The sequence below is a fragment of the Lissotriton helveticus genome, chromosome 3_2, assembly GCF_964261635.1.
Source record: "Lissotriton helveticus chromosome 3_2, aLisHel1.1, whole genome shotgun sequence".
Lineage (NCBI taxonomy): Eukaryota > Metazoa > Chordata > Amphibia > Caudata > Salamandridae > Lissotriton > Lissotriton helveticus.
This window is the reverse complement of record NC_136062.1, coordinates 401833557-401859621: the sequence shown is the minus strand read 5'-3', so window position 1 is coordinate 401859621 and position 26065 is coordinate 401833557. Positions and strand designations below refer to the sequence as shown.

The 26065-nt window shown below is 48.1% G+C and overlaps 1 protein-coding gene across 3 annotated transcripts in view; it reads right to left on the bottom strand.

Annotated features, from left to right (window-relative positions):
• The window catches only part of CD44 (CD44 molecule (IN blood group)), a 186445-nt gene extending 160594 nt beyond the window's left edge, over window positions 1–25851 (bottom strand). Inside the window, exon 1 of one of the 3 annotated variants that reach the window (XM_078684321.1) lies at window positions 25633–25851. In XM_078684321.1, the coding sequence (XP_078540447.1) occupies window positions 25633–25699 (67 nt within the window). In that variant the 5' untranslated portion in view covers window positions 25700–25851. The remainder of the gene's footprint in view (window positions 1–25632) is intronic. The other 2 variants (XM_078684322.1, XM_078684323.1) reach the window with 2 other exon arrangements.
• Between the last annotated feature and the right edge of the window lie 214 nt (window positions 25852–26065).

Genomic DNA, 26065 nt, shown 5'->3' with positions numbered 1-26065 from the left:
CTGCGCCCGTCTGCATCACGGAAGCGGACGAGGTAGGACCTCGCTAGTCCTGGATCTTTCGGCTGAGGGGCTCGTATTCCATATCCATGCTAATTTATTCATCTTCGGAGCTGTTTGCGTGGCGCAGACAGTCCTCCCATTGCCACTATGTTCTGCCTTGCAGCCGCTCTCTCAGGAAGGGATGTGCGCCATGTGGCTGGCGGGCCTCTACTTTGAAGGTCTCTGCCACGATGCCCCCTCCCACGCGCCATCAATGCTCTCTCCTTAACACCAGATCCCTAGGCAGACATGCTGTTGACATCTGGAATCTGCTGTATGGCTCTGGAACAACTTGCCTGTTCCTCACGGAAACCTGGCTAGGGGATTGCTCAGGTCCTGACCTGGCAACTGCCATTCCTCCCAATTATAACATCTTCAGGAAGGACAGAGTGGGAGGTAGAGGCGGGGGTGTGGCCCTGATCGTGGACAAGAATGTCCCCTGTTCCATCTTTGCCGTTGAGAATATCACAGGCTGTGAAGCCTTAGGTTTTACCCTTAGGCTTTCTCCCAGTCAAACGTGCACGGGGATTCTTGTCTATAGAGCTCCTGGGCATTTCGGCTCTTTTCTGGACGATCTACAGGCGGCATTATCGGTGCCTTGCCTTAGATCGGAGCACTGTATCCTGCTGGGGGATCTGAATGTCCACATGGATATTGTTGCGGATCCCGACTCCATTAAATTACAGGAGGTTGTGGCTCCTCTGGGGCTGATTTCTTATATTACTAACCCCACGCATATCAAGGGTCATACCATTGACCAGATTTTCTCGACGAGGATCTTAGATGTTTCTATGCCGCGTCCTGTGCTCTGGACTGATCATTTTTTGATCGACTTTTGCATTCTGTCTTCCACTCTGAAAGGTTCCAGAATTCAGAAAGAGGTCAAATGGTCGGGGCGACCTTTCCATCAGTTCTCGGTGGAAATGCTGGCCGATGCTTTGCGTTTTCATCCTTGTCGGCTTTCGGGCAGTTTGGAGGAAGACTTAGATTCCGTCCAAAACTGGGTGGCTGCTAGATTTGAGGAGCTGGCCCCGAGGAGACCAGCTAAATCTGGGGCCAGACTTTCCTCGGCCCCATGGTTTACTCCTTCTATGGGAAAAATGCGCCAGGAATGCAAGAAAGCGGAGAGAATGTGGCGGCGTAAATACGCCCCGGATGATAAATCTAAATACCGGGAGGTAGTCAGGAGCTACCGAAAGCACATTCTCGAGGGAAAAAAGGTTTTCTTGGAGCGCAGAATTGACGAGGCGGAAAATAGGAGCAAAGAGCTCTTTAGGATTGTAAAGGAGTTCATTGCCCCTTCTTCGAACTCCCCCTCGCATTCGCATTCTGAGGTCTGGATCAGTCAGCTGGGGGACTTTTTTATTAACAAAATTAAGTCCATTCAGGACTCTCTCTCTGACGCCGGTCTCGGTCCATCTTCCAGTCATCGGGCCATCGTTTGTTCGTCCATTGCGGATAGAAGTACAGTTTTTGCTAACTTCCCTTCCTTATCTGTAGCTTCTTCCCTCGACCTTCTTTCTCGGCTCCAGTCTGGCTCGCCACTTGATCCTTGCCCAGCGAAATGTCTAGGAAAATTAGCACCTGCAATCAACAGTATGCTTAATCCGCTGTTGAATCTGTCCTTGACTACGGGCGAAGTTCCGTTGGCCTGGAAGCATGCCCTGATCTTGCCACTACTCAAAAAGCCCACGCTGGATCCTTTAGTCCATGCTAACTACAGGCCTAACTCCCTTCTCCCTGCTCTCGCAAAGGTGATCGAGAAACATGTCCAGCTCTCTATTTCCAACTATATAGAGAGCAATAACATTCTACATGATTCCCAATCAGGCTTCCGTGCTAATTATAGAACGGAGACAGATTTGCTCGAGATCACCGATGTCATCAGGGAGACGCTTGATCTGGGGGGGAAGGCAATTCTGGTTATGCTGGACTTGTCGGCGGCGTTTGACACCGTCCCCCATGCCGCTCTCCTTTCTAGACTCTGGGAGTTCGGCTTTCGTGGGACGGTGTGGTACTGGCTTAAGTCCTTTCTGGCCGGCCGGCGACAAGTGGTCTGGGCACCTCCGTTCTCCGCAGAAATGCCGCCGCTCGAGGTGGGGGTTCCTCAGGGGTCTGTCCTGAGCCCCACCCTCTTCAATATCTATATGGCCCCTCTGGCGGCGGTAGCGGAGTCCTTCGGTGCCCGGATCATATCCTATGCTGATGACACCCAGCTCCTTTTTACATCTAAAAAGGGTGAGGCTTTTGATGGTGGTTTGATTGGGGAGTGCCTGGGTGTGGTCTTCGACTGGTTTCGGCGGAACGGGCTGAAATGCAACTTCGACAAGTCGGAGTTGCTTTTCTATGGCTGTCCGCCGGACCCTAACTGGAAGACCTGGTGACCCCAGGACATGTCTCCGCCTGCTGAGGCCGCTGTGAAAGTTAAAAACCTCGGGGTGCAATGTGATGACAGCCTCTCTTTTAGACCTCAAATCATCGGTCTATCGGGGAAATGCTTCGGCATATTGAAAATGCTTCGGAAGTTTCTCCCCTTGCAGCATAAAAAAATCATCGTGCAGTCTCTGATTGGCTCGCGATTAGACTATGCGAACGCCCTGTATATCGGGCTGCCTAAATATCTGCTGGCCCGATTGCAGATTGTGCAGAAATCGGCTGCAAGAGCCATTTTTGGTCTCCCACGCAGGGCGAAAGCCTCAGAACTTCTCAGGAGATTGCATTGGCTGCCCATTGCCAAAAGAATTACCTTTAAGGTGCTGACCTTGGCATTCAAGGCCCTCCATTCTATTGGTCCTAAGAATATGGAGAAGCGCCTGGCCTTTTATGTCCCTAGGAGGTCGCTTCGGTCGGCTTTGTTGGCCAAAGCTGTCGTCCCTCCAATTAAATTAGCCCGGATCGGAGGGCGTGCCTTTTTGATACCTGGTCCCGCGTTGCTGGAACGAGCTTCCTGTCTCCTTGAGGAAATCAAACAACCTTCTTGTTTTCAGAAAGGAGTTGAAGACCTGGCTCTTTTCGGTATAATTTTTCTGTCGGGACCTCCGGGGTTGTTGCGTTGTGTTTCTTAGCTGTATGTCTCTTTGCCAAAGCGCCGGGACGCTCCTCGGAGCAGCCGTGCGCTATAAAAGAGACTTTTTAACATAACATGACATGCGTAGTAATGACATGCGTTGTAATGGATTTTGCGAGGTAAAAATGTGTTGTAATGACATGCGTTGTAACACATGCGTTGTACATGATGATTCCAGTTCGGACAACCAGATTTTGGACCAATGTGGTTGGCCAAAATGGTGTGTGCTTACCAGGCTCTTGGTAGTAGGGGTTGGGACGCTGCAGGTGCCACAAAAGGGTGGGCAGTAGTGCTTTTGTGGGCAGGTACTGTCCAGCACTGATTAACTGTACTGCTTTCATTTGAAAGCAGAAGCACTACTGCATCACATGTAATGAGAGGGTACCAGTACTGCTCAGGAGCAAGCATGCACTCTGCAGTGGAAGCACATGCACTGCTATATTTCCATTTTAAGCACTAGTGGGCCCTGTATTCTGTGTATTACGTGCCTACGCCTGTCTTCCAACCCATCAAGTGCATTGTCTCGACAACTGTGACATGTGATTGACTCAGCCTTTCAGAGGCATCCTGGCAGGATATATTCTGATTTTCCGACAGACACGTCACTCTGAAATACAAATGACACAGAGGAGAGAATGCTGAGGCTTTGGGATTTCCACAGTCTGCACCACATCAAGCATCGAGAGCTGCTGCTCCCTGCCTGGCGGTGCCTGGTTGCATCATGGCGCCCAACCCTCCCTGCTCTTGTTAATTCGTCCAAATAAACCTGCCAACCGGAGATGTTTCTCAAGATATGATGGGTAGTTTCCAGGCTGCGCCTAGTGCTGCGCCTGCTTGACTAACAGTCTGAGCTCATCCCAGTCACAGTCCAATCACGACCAGGCAACGGATCTAAACAGGGCTAAAAAGCATCAGAACCGAGGCGCACCGCCCAGTGACTAAGCCCAGAACTGAGAGCGCCGTCAAATGGACAGGAATCGAAATGCAATCATTAGATACAATCTGGGTGTTCATAACGCACCATACTGCTAATGTGTACCCACTGGTTACACATAGCTACATGAAACGCACACATTGTCCAAATCTGTTAGACACAACTTCACACATAGAAATAAAAGTGCACACCGGATGAGGCTACACATATCATTACGGAGCCATGCAGGTGTATCACCCACTCACTTGCCCATACTCCCCGCATCTCCCGAAGCAGAAGTGGGGTACGTTCCTTCTCCCACACTCCCACATCGCAGAAAAAACCAGGGGCCTCATTTATGAAAAGTGACGCATCGCTGCGTGAAAACAGCGATGCGTCACTTTTCACAGCGCTCTCCCTGCGACATGATTGATGCGTCATATTTATAATATGACGCACCATGTCGCAAGGAGTTACAGATACGTCAGTATTTCTGACGTATCTGTAGGCGCAAAAGTGACGCATTGCTGGAGTGTGTCACAAAAGTGACGCAACTCCAGCAATGCGTCCTTTCACATGGGGAAAGCCCCATGTGAAAGGGCTTGCGTCAGTCTTACGCCTGCTGTGAGGCAGGCGCAAGATTTTGAAGCAACAGCGTCCTAAAAGTGACGCAGTGAAATCTCATAGATTTCACTGCGTCACTATTACGAGGCTTTTTGCGGGTGAACGCTCCCTCTGCATACATTATACCTGACGCAGGTATAATGTAGCGTAGGGGTTTACAAAGTGACGCATCTGCTTAGATGCGTCACTTTGTAAATAGTGCGCAACAGGAGGCATGTTTTACGCCGCCGATGCGTCACAAAAAGTGACGCATCGGAAGCGCAAAACTCACGCAAGGCCTCATAAATGAGGCCCCTGGAACAGGCTCTCAACTCACCTCCGGATCATTACCTCACCTATGGAATACTGAATGGCCAGGATGCCCTGGTTGTCTGAAGAAGCGTACAGGTCCTGAAAACGCCTGGATGCCCTATCGGGTGATTAGCCTTGTAAATCCTAATTGACTGACTGGAGATTTTGCTGTGCACTGAAAAGCACCTACTGTCTGGAAACAACACATAAGAACCATCAGATACGGAGCACTGAGCACACGTGTAACAAAGCTCTGATATTCCATATAGTTATGTATCACCAATCTCACCAGAGTGCCAGCTTTGAGAGACAATGACTCACAACCACCATCAGACCATCTCAACCAAAATGAACGGACACAGATCCAACCAAGTGCAGAGGTATCATACTGTTGGCCTACATCAAACTGAACATTACTCTCACCAAACCCTACACCACTCCATGACAACACCAAAGGCATTAAACCAACACCCACTCAAACACCCCACAGCTAGTCTGGTTTAGGGTGGCACGGTGGGCCTTAACAAGACACGTAATACTCATTTGCCTCAGATGCATCAATTTGTGCAATACACACGAAAATCCTCCAACTTGAACACAAGCCTCAATGAGTTAAGGCGTGTCCTTGTGCAGACACACCCAACAACAGTAGCCATTACAAGATAATTACCATCTGTAACGTACATTAAAGATGCTTATAAAACACACCCACGCTAGTGATGACTCAACTCAGCCAGAAATCAGAATGCTGTCCTTTCCTGAATCCCAAGACCAGCTAGAAGGTACCCAAACACTACAAGGCCTTACTTAAAGCAAGAGGATGTCATACATCACTGCAAAATAACATTAGGTGCCTGATTACGTATGGGTCAGTTAATTCCAACCCATATGTAAACCCATGTCTACGTACAGTTCGGGATTACAAGGTAATAGGTATTTAAAGCATCTAATAATTATCGGATGCGTTAAATACCAAAAAGCTTGCAAAATTGAACAGGAGAAATTTACACAGTGTTTACAGTACCATGCGGATACTTGCGTTAAACCCCAAAATCCAAGTTATTCCCAACAAGTCTGTAATAGGAGCTATTGTTTGCACCCAATAAATAAGTACCCCAGCGTCTCGTTATCTATCAGGTGTCCTAAATAGCACCTATACTCCTAATCAGTGCCTAAAAGAGGAGCAGAGTTGTGTTATAGGGCTTAGTTATGTTGTCGGGCAGATTGTCACCGTCAGGCTATCGGTGGCAGTCTGTTCGCCATTTGAGGCAGCGGTCAGACTGTCGGATTACTGTACTGGCAGTTAGAGCGCATGGAAAGACCATCGCCTCCGACAGACTGAAGGAGCCCGTCGGGGTGGCGATTGAAGCCTAAGCCCTACAATGGAGGCGGTGCCTACAGAGGCACCACCGTAGGATTTAGGATGTCAGTTTCCAAAAGCCTTTTCATTGCAGTCCTGCCTCCATGAAAAGGCTGTCGGAAAGTGGCTTTGGGACCCCCATCAGTGACCCAGTCACTCGTGGGCTTCCTATGTGTGGCCCGGAGGGCAGATGTGGTGCTCCTACAAACATCCATGCACCTTGTGTCAGGCAGAAGCGTGGCTCAGTGGTTAGAGGCGGCAGACCCGGAAGCTGAGATCAGCTGTGGACCAGGGTTCGATTCCCCACCTCGGCGGGTCTCGAGCTCAAAAATTCCACGGACTCGACAATTCTCGCTCCGGTGCCCACTCGACTCACGGGGTCACACTCTGCGACTCTGGGCAATAGCTTGCTTAATCTCCACTACGGCCCCTCGTGGCGGGATGCCTGGCTTTTACCTTGTGGATACCCTGCCGGGGTATCTCACAGGGGAATACCAGGACGGGTTCCCTAAGCAAGCGCTTAGATACCGTGTCGGTGATTTGCGCTATATAAATACATGTACATTTACATTTACATTTACACCACATGGTGCCTGGCACACGGGCATGGATGTATAAGACTTCTCTTTTTCTGTTGAGCATTTTGGTGAGTCCCTTTCTGCCTCGCAGCACAAACCACAATAGAAAATAACCTGTTTCCGACCACCTACATAGCAGTCGTATCATAATTAGGCAGGTGAAGCTGCCGACTACATGTCGGGCGGTCTCCATCCCAAAACGTTGGCAGTCAGACGGTCAACCCACCACTATTGTAATGAGGGCCATAGTGTTATCTTCAGTCATCCCTGACTAGTCTTGGCGATGGAGGGCTGATTTGCACTTTCTGTGATAGGCATAATATCCCCCTCGCCCTTAGAGGGAACCCCAACAGGATGGCCTTCAGGAAAGCGCTGAAAACACATCTGTACACCAAAACCCGGTAACCTCGGCAGCCCATTTTAACAATCAATATAAGCGCTGCGAGGCCTCCGGGTAGTTTTGGCGCTATACAAATATAATTTTTCATTTCATTTCATAACAACTTTCTGGCTAGATAGGTCAATGGGTTCAGCTTCTGTCTGTGAGATCTGCTGAGTTCCGAAAACATCTGGAGCATGGATTCCAATCCATCAAAATGTTAGAAGTTTCATAGTGACATCACAGACCAGCAGACCAGCAGTGATACTGCAGTGTTCCAGCAGTGGCAAAGCAAGGAGGGGGGGGGGGGGCGCTCCGACACGGGCTGAATACGTTTTGAGGGCAGCAATCACAAGCACCATCCCGCTCTGCAATGCGGCCAAAGGGCTAGCTACGCCACTATAGAGTACCAAAGACAGTGTCAAGGGTACCAGAGAGAAGCACATACAGTCAAAGGTAATAAATGTTACCAAATACAGTACCAACAGTACCAAAGGAACACAAAGACAGTGCCATGGGTACCAAAGAGAAGCTCAGACAGTCAAAGGTAATAAATGTTACCAAATACAGTACCAACAGTACCAACGAGACACAAAGACAGTGTCAAGGGTACCAAAGAGAAGCTCAGACAGTCAATGGTAATAAATGTTACCAAAGACAGTACCAACAGTACCAAAGAGACACAAAGACAGTGTCAAGGGTACCAAAGAGAAGCTCAGACAGTCAATGGTAATAAATGTTACCAAATACAGTACCAACAGTACCAACGAGACACAAAGACAGTGTCAAATGTACCAAAGAGAAGCTCAGACAGTCAATGGTAATACATGTTACCAAAGACAGTCCCACCAGTACCAAAGAGACACAAAGACAGTGCCATGGGTACCAAAGAGACACACGACAGTTTCAATGGTAACAAAAGCACTAAAGACAGTGTGAAGGGCACTAAAGGGTACCACAGACAATGACAAGGGTACCACAGCGTACTAAAACAGTACCAAAGAGAAACAAAGACAGACAAGTAAACTAACGGGTACCAAAGACAGTATCAAGGGTACCAAAGAGACACAATGATGGTATCAAGGGTAACAAAGGCACCAAAGACAGTGTCCAGGGTACCAAAGAGACACAATGATGGTATCAAGGGTAACAAAGGCACCAAAGACAGTTCCAAAGGTACCAAAGGGTGCCAAGGAGAGGACCAGGGGTACCACAGCATACCAAAACAGTGCCAGTGGTACCAAAGACGGTGTCAAAGGTAATACAAGCACCACAGACAGTGTCAAGGGTAACAAAGACAGTGTCAAGTGTACCAAAGACAGTGTCAAGTGTACCAACACATACGAAAACAGTGCCAATGGTACCAAAGAGAAACACTGACAGACAAGTGTACTTACAGGTACCAAAGACAGTACCAAGGGTACCAAAGAGATACTAAGATAGTATCAAGGGCAACAAAAGCACCAAAGACAATGTCAAAGGAAGCAAAGACAGTGTCAAAGGTACCAAAGGGTGCCAAAGAGAGTGTCAGGGGCACCAGTGTGTACCAAAGCAGTGCCAATGGTACCAAAGACAGTGTCAAAGGTAACACAAGCACCACAAACAGTGTCACGGGTAATAAAGACAGGTACATTTGGTACAGTATCAAGTGTACCAAAGACAGTGTCGAGTGTACCAACACATAGGAAAACAGTGCCAATGGTACCAAAGAAAAACATAGACAGACAAGTGTCCTAAGGGGTACCAAAGACAGTATCAAGGGCACCAAAGAGACACAATTATAGTATCAAGGGCAACACAATCACCAAAGACAGTATCAAGGGTACGAAATACAGTGTAAATGGCACCAAAGGGTACCAAATGCAGTGCCAGGGGTACCAAAGAGACACAAAGACAGTACAAAGGGTACAAAAGAGACACATAGACAGTATCATGGGTACCAAAGAGTACACGAGGGTAGAGGCTGCTGTTGACAGCTCCCGATTAGCATCCATGGCCTGCAGGGCGTGAGTTTCAATCTCTACAGTTCAAATGCAAATATTTTTGATGCTGCAGCCAAAACGTTACTTTGTCCTCTGTGTGGCCCCTCTCACCAACGAACGAGGCCATTGTATGCAATCTATTTCCATCTGTGCCTTTTTATAACTATTTGTTTAGCTTGAATGTAGCACCAACGCTGGGTTACTGAAGGGCAAAATCAGCCTTTCATCCTTCCAAGTTCTGTAAATGTAGTCCTAATATATTTAGTAATAGTAACATCTGTTATTTACAGTTCTTAGAAATGGCAGAAGTGCAAAGGTAACCACAATAATCATAATAATCAAGTCATAATACCAGATGTCTTCATTTCTAAAAGGAGCACATACTCGATAACAGGGAGACAACGTGGAGCTGCCTCGAGCTCTGAACTGGCCCTAGGCAAGAGTAAATCTTCAATCTGTTTCCGAATTGAAATTGGCTCACAAAATTTGTGAATACCCACAGCTGAGTACAATTATAGGTGGTCTGAAACTTTCAAGTTAATCTCGCACAAAATCATGTGAGTAACTCTTTTTATGAATACAAAAGAATAAAACTAAATGTTGTGAATCACAGATTTGAAACTAACACTTCCAAATGGCCTAGTGACTATGTCCCTCAATCATTATCATTTGTGTACTAAAGAATGTTGTATGACTAAATCTAAGTCCACAATTCCACTTGATGAAGAGACATAGAACTGTGCATAAAAACGGTGCAGCGCTCAAACTGTAAAACTGCTTAGGAAGAAGCATAAAACCAGAGTAACTGGTCCAGACACAGAGCAGAAGACACTTAGGTCTGTGCCAGGCCAAAGCCATTTCCAGGGAGAGGCCAATCATACAACAACCTTGATGAAATTTGAACACAACTTGGTTGGTTGAAACAAGCTTATCCTATTAAAGTGCTGGGGGCTGTGGCACATCCAAATAATTTGGATTGACACCTGGGACACACACTTAAATAATTTACAAGTGGAATCATTGGATCACAAACCTAAACAGACCTATCTAATAGATGACCCGGGCCACTCCGATCAAGTGTTAATAGAAAAACAAATTATGCGCAGGGTAGACAATAATGTGGCAAGGAAATGCAAATTCTGAGACAAATTATGCAATTGAAGGTAGATTATTTAGCAGATGTTACGCATAGCTACGCTTATATGAGATCCTTGGAAAAACACTATTTAATAATCCACAAGAAAATGGTGTTCAATCACGCCGTGAAACTAGAAAGTATTCAAATTCTGTGTATTGTGGGGAAAGTGCCGCACGAGTTTGCACCATGATTGCGCGCAGTAGCTTTCCCTTCGGTCACTTCCCTTTTCTACTTGTATCACACTCTCCTAACCAAAGTGAAACCGGTTGAAAAAGGTTATGGTTGAAGTGGTAGTGGGGTTATCACCACCAGTAGCCTCAAGTTCCAATCTTAAAGTTGTGGGATCTGTATGTAACCTAGAAGTCTCCGGTTTTAAACTGTGGCCGGGCTGAATCAGCCTTTCGTTCTTCAGAGGTCGATGACGGAAGCCTTAGTGACGGCTAATATTAGTAAGCTATAATCAAAGCTTGACAAAACAGTAAAATCCAGGCCACTATGTGCTACGTAAAACAATACGTAAAAGAATCTATTTTTAACAATTAATATAATAGGCCGGTGATGTCCTTGCTTTGGTCAATGACGTCATTGACGTGCGCTGTACTGTGGCACAATCTGCGTAGTTTCTCAGTGGCACACGGGTATATTTAGCCACTTACTCCGTACTTATGGAGACACCCCGTCCACATACGTCTTTTCCAATAATTCATAACAAGAAGCTCATTGCAGGGTCACCCAGTGCAATAAGGTGATTGGCTGCACCGGCCAGGATACAGGCATGGAGGGAGAAGTGAAATCACGAACAGATGTGTGGTTGTAGGAGCTGCACACTGTTATACGGTGCACAACATCGGATGGTCCAATATTTTCTCTGCTTGTATTCGCAGAACGTGATGCTACAGGTAGGTACAGGATAGGTCTGAGTATAATGTGTTACAGGGGAGTTGAAAAGTTAGTCCTTCCTGTAGGCACATTAAATGGCCTACAATGCCAATGCCAGGAGTCTGAGAGGAACTAAGGAAAGTTGTCCAATAGTTTGAGGGCAAAATGGGAAATCTAATCGTATGAACTACATTCCCTTTTGCTTTACACGTGTAACCATCTGGTGGTCACCCCTTGCCCCGTAACACTTCTCCCTGTACCTCACTCCCTTGTGTCTTACATCAGTAATATCTCATGGTCAACCCTTGACCCCTCAGCTCTATGGCCAACCTACCTGTCCCTTGTGTCTTACACCTGTAATATCTCGTGGTCAACCCTTGACCCCGCAACTCTACGGCCAGCCTACCTGTCCCATGTGTCTTACACCTGTAACATCTGTAGGTCACCCCTTGCCCCCGCAACCTTTCTCTTCTCCCATTCCCTAGTGTCTTACACCTGTGATATCCAGTGGTCACCCCTTTCCCCAAAAACCCTTATTCTCGTCTCCCCTTCCCTGTGTCTTACACCTGTAACATCCAGTGGTTACCCCTTGACCCCGAAACCCTTCTCCTATTCACCCCTTCTCTGTGTCTTACACCTGTGACATCCAGTGGTCACCGCTTGACCACGAAACCCTTCTCCTATTCACCCCTTCTCTGTGTCTTACACCTGTGACATCCAGTGGTCACCACTTGCCCCCGAAACCCTTCTCCTAAATTTAAATCAACTTTTTTACAGTAACACACTCTACTTTTTCATGAAAGGAACACATTTTTTTTCAGACATCTACTCTCTAAAACCTAAAACTAACTTTAAAAAAACTTCTTTCTAGGTATACACTCTCCCTAATCTTGAAAGAAAATTTCAATTAACTTGTTGAAATAATGCAATTACCCTTATCCTGAAACTAAATTTAAATCAACTTTTTTACAATAACACACTCACATTTTTTCAAAAAACGAATACATTTTTTTTCTGGAAGCCACTCTCTGAAACCTAAGACAAACATTTAAAAAACGTATTTCTAGGCATCCACTCTCCTTAATCTTTCAATTAACATCCGTCGCAGCGGGGGACACTACATCATCGCTGCCAAGACCTGAAATGGCCTGCCCTTCCATCTTCGTAAAGCCCCCTCCCTGGCGGACTTCAGAAAGAAACTCAAGAACTGGCTCTACAACTGAGACGTCACACCCAGGGAGCACAAATACCCCACAAATGACAGTGCTGCGCTTTACAAATGCGATTGATTGATTGATTGATTGGTAGAATGGCAGAGAGCAGATGAGATGGTCGTGGTGTGGAGTAACGATGCAGAGTGGCATATAGTAGAGTAGAGTGTTGTGGAGTGCCATAGAGTGGATTAGCGTTTAATAGTGTAGAGAGTCATGGAGTAGAGTATCGTGGAGTGGAGTGTCGTAGAGTGGAGTAGAGTGGCCTAGAGTGAAGTGGCGTAAAGTACAGAGTCTATTAGCATAGAGTGCAGTGGCTTAGAGTGCATAGATTTAGACTAAAGTGTCGTAGAGTGCATTGGCGTAGAGTGAATTGATGTAGAATAGGGTTACAGAGTAGAGTGGATTACCGTAGAGTGATGTAGAGTAGAGCGATGTAGACTGGAGTGCCACAGCACAGCATACAGGGGCGCTGATTGGAGTAAAGTAGAGTTCTCGTGAGAAATGCGCATGCGCGGGCACCCACGCATGCATAGTTGTCATCTCGAAGTCACGATAAAGGAAGAGGGAAGCCTGGGAAAGCCGCAGCTCCGGTAAGGCATTTTTATTTACTTTATATTGTTATTTTAAGCTTGTATAACAATTGTTAATAGGGCGGGTGGGACGCATGGGCTGCACAACTACGCTCCGCAGCGGAATGCGTGTAGTTTTGCCTACTCCGTGGAGCGCGGAGTAGGTAGAACTCCGCACACTCCGCGGGCGGTGCGGAGCTCTCCGCCCACCCTTAGATATAATGCCGTGGTTAGAGTAAAGTCTACTGGCAAAGAGTACCGTAGTGCAGAGCAGAATCGACTGGCACAGAGTAGAGTAAAGTGGCACAGAGTGAAGTGGTGCAGCGTAGATTGCAGTGGAGTAAATTGGAGTGCTGCACTGTAAATTGTTTCAGAATAGAATGAAGTAGTTTAGAATGAAGTGGTACAGGGTTGAGTGCAGTGGTGTAAAGTGCAGTGACAGTGCACAGTAGATTAGAGTGGTGAGCAGTAGATAGACATAGAGTTCACTGACATAAAGTGGAGTGGTACTGCACTGGCATAGAGAGCAGTGGCATAAATTAGAGTGGTGCAGAGCAGAGTAGAGTGGCACAGAGTAGAGTAAAGTGGCACAGAGTGAAACAGTGCAGGGCAGACTGCAGTGGAGTAGAGTGGAGTGGCGCAGAGTAGATTGTTTCAGAGTGAAATGGTTTAGAGTGAAGTGATGCAGGGTAGAGTGCAGTGGTGTAAAAGCACAGTGGCACTAAGTGCAGTGGTGAACAGTAGATTTGAGTGGTGTACAGTAGCTTGACATAGAGTTCACTGGCATAGAGTGGAGTGGTACTGCACTGGCATAGAATGCAGTGGCATGGAGTGCAGTGATGTAGAGTAGAGTGGTGCAGAGTAGAGTGGAGTAGCCTAGACTGGAGTGCTGTAAAGTACAGCTGTGCATAGGCATAGAGCAGAGTGGTGCAGAATAGAGTGCAGTGGGGTAAAGTGCAGTATGCATGGTGTGGTAGCGTACTGCCATTACAGACAACATATCTTCAACTGAAATGAGCATTATATTTGTACAAACATGCAGTTTTACTTAAAAAAGTATACATCGCACAAACTATAATGGGTGGAACTGTCATTACCTAGTGTACTGGAGTTTTTTTTATTGTATTAAAATATTTATTTCCACCACATTTCAGAATTACTAAAAAATATGTTTCATTTCTGCTACCTCAGTTCTGAAATATCGGCACAGTTCATTTACAGGCATTTATATTTTATTGTGTGCTAGAAATAGCACTCCCTCAGTAGCCAGCATGATTGTCACATAAATCCTCTCACTTTCAAGTCAGAGAAAGAAAATAGTAAACACCAAGCTCCCTCCAGACAGCGCCTGACATTTGACCTAATCTTTGAATGCAGAGCAAATATGACATGATAAGAACAAGATTTAAAGGCCTGTTTACAGAAATCGAGCACTACTGGTAGGATATAGTAAATATAGGAACAGTAAATAACATATTGGCCACAGAAAGGGGGAACTCCAGCTGGACAGCCTAAAACAAATAGAGCCAGCAGATAGAAAGCAAGGACGTGTGAGTAGCAAACCACAAAGCAAATGGGGAGCAAAGGGTGGAATGCATTCCTAGGGTAGATTTCTGAATGTCCCCAGGATGTTGTCAGCAAACCAGGCAGCTCCACTGCCTGATAGGCCGCGACCTAAAAAGGAGCTCAGTGCCAGTGGCATAGAGAGACCTACTACCATCCGGGGCAGACCCTAAGTTTGCCGCACGGTGCAGTTAAGAGTGGGGGGTGAGCAGCCGACTTGTTCTGGGGGAGGAGGGTCTGGCGGCAAATGGACAACTGGTTCTCAGTGGGCAGGGGTATGGTAGTAGTTGACAAACACAACTTACTCATCTCCGACACCCCCAAAAACAGTGCCCCCACAAGCCACACCACTGCCCAGTGCTTCTGTATAAATGGGAAATGAAAAGAATCACCTCAAGTTTAATATAATTTAGTGTCAACACTGGTTCCAAGGAAAAGACACACCTGGTGCTTGTGGCTTGTTGCTTGGCTGAAAATATCGGAGGTGGTGTCCAACAAAGAGCCAGAAAGGCCGGATTCATGCCAGACATTTAGGATGTCCACAGGAAATCAATGTACGTGCAGAGTACTATATGAGATCATCTGTCAAATTCAGTGGTTACACCGAGAATTATGAATTGATCCGTGCCTCCTGTACCTACGTTGGATACCCCCAAATGAAAATAGATAAATACCCAAGGATGGTTGGGGTCGGTGGACTGTCACATGCCTGCTGCATATACTGTCAGTGTTACCTTTTTCCAATCTTTTTCATCATCACGTTGGCACATGACTACGACTGGGCGGTAAATTCCGGTCCGCTCGCGGAATTTGCATAATTTCGCATTCCGCGAAGAACGCAAAATTTCCAAAAATTCTGCGTTCCGCGGCTTCACGGAATACGTTGCCATCAGCTTCATTGTGCCAACCCTTGCCCTCCCCATAAAAGCAAGGCTTTTCAACATGGACTAGCAGAATATTTTAAAAACAATGAAGGAAGTCTTTCATGCCCCTGGGCGTTTCAAAAGTGGGAAAGGAGGGTGCTACTGGCCATCTGCCTTCTGTTGATGCCAGAGACCGCGTTCTTCACTTAATCACAGGGTGTGATCTTAGGCAAATCACATGCTCTCCCTGTGACTCGATTCCCTTCTCTGTTCATGCAAACTGAGTACAGTTATGAGCAGCATAGACACATGCCAGCTGGCCGACACTCTAAGTGTGATGATTGTCATGAGAAAACCAAGAGATTCGAGGTGCGTTGTGGTGCTGTTAATGCTGTCCTGCTAAGAACCTCAGAGTCCCAGCCACGCTGTGATCCGTAGAGCCCTGGGACAGACCACTGACATCCTCACAGGCTGGTGCGTAAAACTGTCTGTGGTCCATAGAGCCCTGGGTCAGGCCACTGACGTCCTCACAGACTGGTGCATAAAAGTGTCTGTGGTCCGAAGAGCCCTGGGACAGACCACTGACGTCCTCACAGGCTGGTGCATAAAAGCGTCTGTGGTCCGTAGAGCCCCGGGACAGACCACTGACGTCCTCACGGGCTGGTGCGTAAAACTGTCTGTGGTCCGTAGAGCCCTGGCTCAGACCACTGACGTTCTCACAAACTGGTATATAAAACTGTCTTTGGTCCGTAGAGCCCTGGGTCAGACCACTGACGTCCTCACAGACTGGCATATAAAACTGTCTGTGGTCCGTAGAGCCCTGGGACAGACGAATGACGTCCTCACAGACGGGTATATAAAACTGTCTGTGGTCCATAGAGCCCTGTGACAGACCACTGACGTCCTCACAGACTGGTACATAAAACTGTCTGTGGTCCATAGAGCCCTGTGACAGACCACTGACGTCCTCACAGGCTGGTATATAAAACTGTCTGTGGTCCGTAGAGCCCTGGGTCAGACCACTGACGTTCTCACAGACTGGTACATAAAACTGTCTTTGGTCCGTAGAGCCCTGGGTCAGACCACTGACGTCCTCACAGACGGGTATATAAAACTGTCTGTGGCCTGTAGAGCCGTGACAGACCGCTGACGTCCTCACAGACGGGTATATAAAACTGTCTGTGGCCTGTAGAGCCCTGGGACAGACCACTGACGTCCTCACAGACTGGTACATAAAACTGTCTGTGGTCCATAGAGCCCTGTGACAGACCACTGACGTCCTCACAGACGGGTATATAAAACTGTCTGTGGCCTGTAGAGCCCTGGGACAGACCACTGACGTCCTCACAGACTGGTACATAAAACTGTCTGTGGTCCATAGAGCCCTGTGACAGACCACTGACGTCCTCACAGACGGGTATATAAAACTGTCTGTGGCCTGTAGAGCCCTGTGACAGACCGCTGACGTCCTCACAGACTGGTACATAAAACTGTCTGTGGTCCATAGAGCCCTGTGACAGACCGCTGACGTCCTCACAGGCTGGTATATAAAACTGTCTGTGGCCTGTAGAGCCCTGGGACAGACCACTGACGTCCTCACAGACTGGTACATAAAACTGTCTGTGGTCGATAGAGCCCTGTGACAGACCGCTGACGTCCTCACAGGCTGGTATATAAAACTGTCTGTGGTCCGTAGAGCCCTGGGTCAGACCACTGACGTTCTCACAGACTGGTACATAACCCTGTCTGTGGTCCATAGAGACCTGGGACAGACCACTGACGTCCTCAAAGGCTGGTGCGTAAAACTGTCTGTGGTCCGTAGAGCCCTGGGACAGACCACTGAGGTCCTCACAGACTGGTACATAAAACTGTCTGTGGTCCATAGAGCCCTGTGACAGACCGCTGACGTCCTCACAGGCTGGTATATAAAACTGTCTGTGGCCTGTAGAGCCCTGGGACAGACCACTGACGTCCTCACAGACTGGTACATAAAACTGTCTGTGGTCGATAGAGCCCTGTGACAGACCGCTGACGTCCTCACAGGCTGGTATATAAAACTGTCTGTGGTCCGTAGAGCCCTGGGTCAGACCACTGACGTTCTCACAGACTGGTACATAAAAATGTCTGTGGTCCGTAGAGCCCTGGCTCAGACCACTGACGTTCTCACAGACTGGTACATAAAAATGTCTGTGGTCCGTAGAGCCCTGGCTCAGACCACTGACGTTCTCACAGACTGGTATATAAAACTGTCTGTGGTCCGTAGAGCCCTGGGTCAGACCACTGACGTCCTCACAGACTGGTACATAAAACTGTATGTGGTCCATAGAGCCCTGTGACAGACCGCTGACGTCCTCACAGGCTGGTATATAAAACTGTCTGTGGCATGTAGAGCCCTGGGACAGACCACTGACGTCCTCACAGACTGGTACATAAAACTGTCTGTGGTCCATAGAGCCCTGTGACAGACCGCTGACGTCCTCACAGGCTGGTATATAAAACTGTCTGTGGCCTGTAGAGCCCTGGGACAGACCACTGACGTCCTCACAGGCTGGTATATAAAACTGTCTGTGGTCCATATAGCCCTGTGACAGACCGCTGACGTCCTCACAGGCTGGTATATAAAACTGTCTGTGGTCCATAGAGCCCTGTGACAGACCGCTGACGTCCTCACAGGCTGGTATATAAAACTGTCTGTGGCCTGTAGAGCCCTGGGACAGACCACTGACGTCCTCACAGACTGGTACATAAAACTGTCTGTGGTCCATAGAGCCCTAGCTCAGACCACTGACGTTCTCACAGACGGGTATATAAAACTGTCTGTGGCCTGTAGAGCCCTGGGACTGACCACTGACGTTCTCACAGACTGGTACATAAAACTGTCTGTGGTCCGCAGAGCCCTGTGACAGACCGCTGACGTCCTCAAAGGCTGGTACATAAAACTGTCTGTGGTCCGTAGAGCCCTGGGACAGACCACTGACGTCCTCACAGACTGGTACATAAAACTGTCTGTGGTCCATAGAGCCCTGTGACAGACCGCTGACGTCCTCACAGGCTGGTATATAAAACTGTCTGTGGCCTGTAGAGCCCTGGGACAGACCACTGACGTCCTCACAGACTGGTACATAAAACTGTCTGTGGTCGATAGAGCCCTGTGACAGACCGCTGACGTCCTCACAGGCTGGTATATAAAACTGTCTGTGGTCCGTAGAGCCCTGGGTCAGACCACTGACGTTCTCACTGACTGGTACATAAAAATGTCTGTGGTCCGTAGAGCCCTGGCTCAGACCACTGACGTTCTCACAGACTGGTATATAAAACTGTCTGTGGTCCGTAGAGCCCTGTGACAGACCGCTGACGTCCTCACAGACTGGTACATAAAACTGTCTGTGGTCCGTAGAGCCCTGGGTCAGACCACTGACGTTCACACAGACTGGTACATAAAAATGTCTGTGGTCCGTAGAGCCCTGGCTCAGACCACTGACGTTCTCACAGACTGGTATATAAAACTGTCTGTGGTCCGTAGAGCCCTGGGTCAGACCACTGACGTCCTCACAGACGGGTGTATAAAACTGTCTGTGGTCCGCAGAGCCCTGGGGAAGACCACTGACGTCCTCACAGACTGGTATATAAAAGCGTCTGTGGTCCGTAGAGCCCAGGGGCAGACCACTGACGTCCTCACAGGGCTGGTGCATTAAAGCGTATGTGGTCTGTAGAGCCCTTGGACAGACCACTGACGTCCTCACAGGCTTGTGCATTAAAGCGTCTGTGGTCCATTACTACTGGTAGGGGTCCCAGTGTAGCGACGCGCAGGGGGTTCGCGTGGAGGTGTTGTGCTTTCCTTCCTTTATGGTGTCTTTACCTGAGCACCAAACAACCAGGCATGATCTTATCCTGTGGTCGGTTTTATTCCAACTACTGGCTGAATTGCTTAATTAAACTCCCAATTACCAACCCTGTCCTCACCTTGGCAGGTGCCGGGCCTGGGTAAGGATGTCTCTACCAATCGGAAAGTTTCTACAAAATAATCACCAAAGAGACTTCATTGGCGACCAGACGGTCACTTTTCTTGGTGATTTTAGCAGAGAATCTATGCCTGGCATCACCTCAGACCCATGACTGTTTTTTTCATGTGACTATCTTTAGTACCACCGTTTAGTGCCTTGAGGCAGCATGGCACATCACTCAAAGAACTAACAAATAAATAGATCTCTGCTGGTGAACAATGGGTTTGCCCTGACAGAGGTGCCCTATACTACAGGTAGGACAGGTCGCCATGCTTTCTAACTCCCAGGAAGGCCTAGCAGACATTTTCTTTATATACACACTCTATTTACCCGTCATGTTTACACTGCAGTGGGGTGGGGATCGGGGCGTGTTCCACACCAGAGTTTCATTGAATATGTAAATAAGCCTTATTTTAATTCACAGGACTCGGTTCACACATATATCGGCACACCTCAGCAACACCAAGAGATGCAATTAGTGTTAATTACAAAAGCATATTCAAGTGTGGTGTTCATTCACACAGCACGAGTTTGCACAGGTAAAGGTGCAATTGCACAGGCAGGGTGTAGTTGTAAATCTCTTAGTGGGTGCTGGTGGGCATTTCATTCTGTCACATCTGTAATGAAACAGCGATGCTCACAAACTCACAAGTTTCTTTGTATTCACAAACATTTCCCAGGTTGTTTCCCGTCCAGAAACCAGTTTTAGATGTTTTCCCATCAACGGTAAAAGACGTCCATTTGTTTGATTGCGACCGATTGTGTTTGGGATTCCAGAACGCCTCTTTGGTTGATGATAAGTGATGGAGTTCTATGTTCCAGAATGTCCATTTGTTTGATCATGTCCATTTGTGTCACACATTCCCTAATGTTCCATAAGTGGTGGAGCTCCGTGTTCCAGTACGTCCATCTGTTTGATCATGTCCATTTGTGTCACGCATTCCATAATGTTCCATAAGTGGTGGCGTTCCGTGTTCCAGTACGTCCATTTGTTTGATCATGTCCATTTGTGTCACACATTCCATAATGTTCCATAAGTGGTGGAGGTCCGTGTTCCAGAACATCCATTTGTTTGATCACAGACGGTTATATTGCGGATTCCAGAACATGTCTTTGGTTGATGATAAATGGTGGAGTTCCGTGTTCCTGAACGTCAATTTGTTTGTTCACGGCCTGTTGTATTGCGGATTCCAGAACGTCTCTTTGGTTGATGATAAGAGGTGGAGTTCCGTGTTCTAGAACATCCATGTGTTTGATCACAGCCTGTTGTGTTGCGGATTCCAGAAAGTCTGTTTGGTTGATGATAAGTGGTGGAGTTCCGTGTTCCAGAACGTCCATGTGTTTGATCCCGGCCGGTTGTGTTGCGTATTCCAGAACATGTCTTTGGTTGATGATAAGTGGTGGAGTTCCGTGTTCCAGAACGTCCATTTGATTGATCACGGACGGTTGTGTTGCGCATTCAGAACGTCTCTTTGGTTGATGATGAGAGGTGGAGTTCCGTGTTCCAGAACGTCCATGTGTTTGATCACGGCCTTTTGTGTTGTGGATTCCAGAAAGTCTGTTTGGCTGATGATAAGTGCTGGAGTTCCGTGTTCCAGAACGTCCATGTGTTTGATCACTGCCGTTGTGTTGAGGAGTCCAGAACGTCTCTTTGGTTGATGATAAGTGGTGGAGTTCCGTGCTCCAGAACATCCATTTGTTTGATCACGGCCGGTTGTGTTGCGGATTCCAGAATGTCACTTTGGTTTATGATAAGAGGTGGAGATCCGTGTTCCAGTACGTCCATTTGTTTGATCACAGCCGGTTGTATTGTGGATTCCAGAACATGTCTTTGGTTGATGATAAGTGGTGGAATTCCGTGTTCCAGAACGTCCATGTGTTTGATCACGGCCTGTTGTGTTGCGGGTTCCAGAACGTCCCTTGGGTTGATGATAAGTGGTGGAGTTCCGTGTTTCAGAACGTCCATTTGTTTGATCGCGGCCTGTTGTGTTGCGGATTCCAGAACGTCTCTTTGGTTGATGATAAGAGGTGGAGTTCCGTGTTCCAGAACGTCCATGTGTTTGATCACGGCCTGTTGTGTTGCGGATTCCAGAACGTCTGTTTGGTTGATGATAAGTGGTGGAGTTCCATGTTCCAGAACGTCCATGTGTTTGATCACGGCCGGTTGTGTTGCGGATTCCAGAACATGTCTTTGGTTGATGATAAGTGATGGAGTTCCGTGTTCCAGAACGTCCATGTGTTTGATCACTGCCGTTGTGTTGAGGAGTCCAGAACGTCTCTTTGGTTGATGATAAGTAGTGGAGTTCCGTGTTCCAGAACGTCCATTTGTTTGATCACGGCCGGTTGTGTTGCGGATTCCAGAACGTCTCTTTGGTTGATGATAAGAGGTGAAGTTCCGTGTTCCAGAACGTCCATGTGTTTGATCACAGCCTGTTGTGTTGCGGATTCCAGAACGTCTCTTTGGTTGATGATAAGTGGTGGATTTCCGTGTTCCAGAACGTCCATGTGTTTTATCATGGCTGGTTGTGTTGCAGATTCCAGAACGTCTCTTTGGTTGATGATAAGTGGTGGAGTTCTGTGTTCTAGAACGTCCATTTGTTTGATCACAGTCGGTTGTGTTGCGGATTCCAGAACATCTTTTTGGTTGATGATAAGTGGTGGAGTTCTGTTTTCCAGAACCGCCATTTGTTTGATCACGGCCTGTTGTGTTGAGGATTCCAGAACGTCTCTTTGGTTGATGATAAGTGGTGGAGTTCTGTGTTCTAGAACGTCCATTTGTTTGATCACAGCCGGTTGTGTTGCGGATTCCAGAACATCTCTTTGGTTGATGATTAGTGGTGGAGTTCCGTGTTCCAGTACGTCCATTTGTTTGATCATGTCCATTTGTGTCACACATTCCATAATGTTCCATATGTGGTGGAGTTCCGTGTTCCAGAACGTCCATTTGTTTGATCACAGCCGGTTGTATTGTGGATTCCAGAACATGTCTTTGGTTGATGATAAGTGGTGGAGTTCCGTGTTCCAGAACGTCCATGTGTTTGATCACGGCCTGTTGTGTTGCGGGTTCCAGAACGTCTCTTGGGTTGATGATAAGTGGTGGAGTTCCGTGTTTCAGAACGTCCATTTGTTTGATCGCGGCCTGTTGTGTTGCGGATTCCAGAACGTCTCTTTGGTTGATGATAAGAGGTGGAGTACCGTGTTCCAGAACGTCCATGTGTTTGATCACGGCCTGTTGTGTTGCGGATTCCAGAACGTCTGTTTGGTTGATGATAAGTGGTGGAGTTCCATGTTCCAGAACGTCCATGTGTTTGATCACGGCCGGTTGTGTTGCGGATTCCAGAACATGTCTTTGGTTGATGATAAGTGATGGAGTTCCGTGTTCCAGAACGTCCATGTGTTTGATCACTGCCGTTGTGTTGAGGAGTCCAGAACGTCTCTTTGGTTGATGATAAGTAGTGGAGTTCCGTGTTCCAGAACGTCCATTTGTTTGATCACGGCCGGTTGTGTTGCGGATTCCAGAACGTCTCTTTGGTTGATGATAAGAGGTGAAGTTCCGTGTTCCAGAACGTCCATGTGTTTGATCACAGCCTGTTGTGTTGCGGATTCCAGAACGTCTCTTTGGTTGATGATAAGTGGTGGATTTCCATGTTCCAGAACGACCATGTGTTTGATCATGGCTGGTTGTGTTGCGGATTCCAGAACATCTCTTTGGTTGATGATAAGTGGTGGAGTTCTGTTTTCCAGAACCTCCATTTGTTTGAACACTGCCGTTGTGTTGAGGAGTCCAGAACGTCTCTTTGGTTGATGATAAGTGGTGGAGTTCTGTGTTCTAGAACGTCCATTTGTTTGATCACAGCCGGTTGTGTTGCGGATTCCAGAACATCTCTTCTGTATTCCAGAACGTCCATTTGTTTGATCACGGCCTGTTGTGTTGCCGATTCCAGAACGTCTCTTTGGTTGATGATAAGTGGTGGAGTTCCGTGTTCCAGTACCTCCATGTATGATGTAGTCCAGTTAAGTTGTGGAATCAAGAATGCCCCTTTGCCTTCTAATCTTATGCTGGGTTTCGGGACTCCTGAATTTCCCTTTGGTTCCTGATGCCTGGTTGGGTCTCTGATTCAAGAATGCCCCCTTCGTTTCATGACGTCTGATTCGGTTTTGAGACCTAGCCTGACAACACTTTCTGGGAGGCCCCTTTAAGTAAAACTCGTTATTGGTGGTCCCTGCCTGCGCTAGAGCTCGGCCACGCCCCTCACACTCATGCACAGTATCTTCTCAACTCTTCCAGAAGTCGTATCTAAGAACTCTCTCAAACCATTGTCTGAAAAGCAGGGTGAAACGCCCAGTGCTGTGCGGTTCTATGCAGCCTCCCCGTGACAGCGTGTGCTCCTCGCATCCACCGTGTGTTGCGGTTTTTCATCTGCATAAAGATAGCAACAGAGGTTGCGTAGTTTTCCTTGCGCCACATCCTCTTTTTTGCCTCAAAGTTTACTGAGGCTCGGAAAGTGGCCACAGTGTGGAGGCGGCGTCACTTCAATGTGTGCGCAGAGCTTTCAGACATTCTCAAGAACCAGAGACACGAGTGGGTACACAGGCCATTAGTACACATACTTTCAAAGGCGCTGGTGAGAGAGAGAGAGGGAAATGACACAAGCCCTGTCCCCACCCAGACCTGATAATCTAGGAAGAGGGGTGCGGTGACCGCATTATTAGACACCGTCCCACACATATTACTGATTATAGGTGGACCCTGCGCCTGCAGCTCCCTGGTAACGTCTGCTGTAGTGGTGCCCATGCAGCGCTGCGAGGTCCTCAGACCTGGCCTCTCGGCTCCCAGGGAAGGCTCGAGCCAAGGACAGAGGCCAGGTAGCACGTGAAGGAGCCCAACACGAGCCTGCGGGCAGTTTGCATCACAATAGGTCTCTGTTCTAGGGATAAACTATTTCAGGATGCACCGGTATGCTCCAGCCGTGTGCCGTGCAGCTGACTGTGCACGGGGTGTGCACGGTAGTGCGTGCGCGCAAATATATGCATGTACATAAATGGCAAGCGTGCGTGTAACGCACGTCCATGCATATCTACCTGCGTGAACATGTGGGTATGCGCCGCCACAAATGCATGTGCTTGTGTTCACCTATGTGTACATGTACGTTCGCGCCTGATGTGGGTATGTACATGCGTTTGCACATTTGCGTGTGTTTGTGCGCATGGATGTGCGTTCCATCTCATATCTGCACTCACACAGGTTGGAGTGAGAGAGTGTGTGAGGCATTGATCAGTGTACACGTGACGGATATTTATTCAAACAACACAGCCTATGATGTCACGAGCACACACTGCACAAGACGCCACCGTCATAGGGAAAGTGCATGGTGTTCCCCGTGTGCAGTGAAGCAACTCTCACCGAAGCCTGCGCTGCACACTTCAGCTACTGCACGGACCTACGCCCGGACCCCCCTTCTGCTGGCACACGAACTATCCCTAAAGTTCAGATTTCACCCCACCCCACACTTCCTCGGAGAGAGGGGGCTACTGTCTACTTTGATGCACAACTACAAACTCAGTGCCGCCATCCAATAGCTCTCGCCGACGAACCGGGGGCGCTGTCTGACCTTGGGCGGGAGGCAGGGACCCTACACGACGAGAAACCCTGGTCCCCTTTGTCTATTCGTCCCGGGTGGCCACACACCGAGCTCGACAACCAGCAACTTCTGTGTACTTTCCTCGGGACAGCACTTTTTTGTTAGTGCCACGTGCCACCAACTGTGCGTAAAAACGCCACGCTTTTCAACTTTCTGTGCGGATCCGCAACATAGCATCCTGTTCAGCACGTCCATGCCGTCTGCAGCCCCGACCCCGTGACATTCTCTATCCTACTGTATTTTTACCGGAGGTGGGGGTGCTCCTGTGTATTATACACACAGGCATAGTTGCCAAGCTTGGAGTCTCTGAACAGTTATTCGAATACACAAAATGCACATAACATTAAAAAAGCGCCACCCTCGTCTTCTATGCCATTTCTGACAGCGTGTTCCACATATGCAACATTTGTGATGAAAGCACAGACACACAAGCGTGAAAACCACGCCACGAAGCGTGGCCGACTCGTGCTTCCCACGGAGACCGCAACTCCGCGCGCATGGATCCAGCCAAAAGTCCCACAACTTACTTGTGTCAGCCTCGCACACCGCCAGCAGGCACAATCCGAAAGTGAGGGTCAGCACGAGGCGGGCCATTGTGGTCTGTGGGCTGCGTCCCCCCTTCTCACCCCAAGGCGCAATCCGGGAGGCAGGAAAGGGATCCGGGCGCTAGAGCTGCGTCCGCGAGCGCACACGGCAGGCAAGGGCTCTATGCAAAGGAGCTTGAGGCAGTGACATAAGTTAGAGAGGCTGACTCAAAGTCACACCCAGGCTGGGGAGAGAGAGAGAGAGACAGGGAGGAGGGAGGGCGGGAGAGAAAGGCTCGTCCTTCGAAGTGGATGGGTAGCTGTGAGAGTTTACTCAGCCTGCTGCTCTTGGCTGACACAGGGTGTGTGGCTACAAAGGCACGAACTTTTACCACCCCAATGGCACGTGTCCCCACAACGGGATATAGCTCCCTAC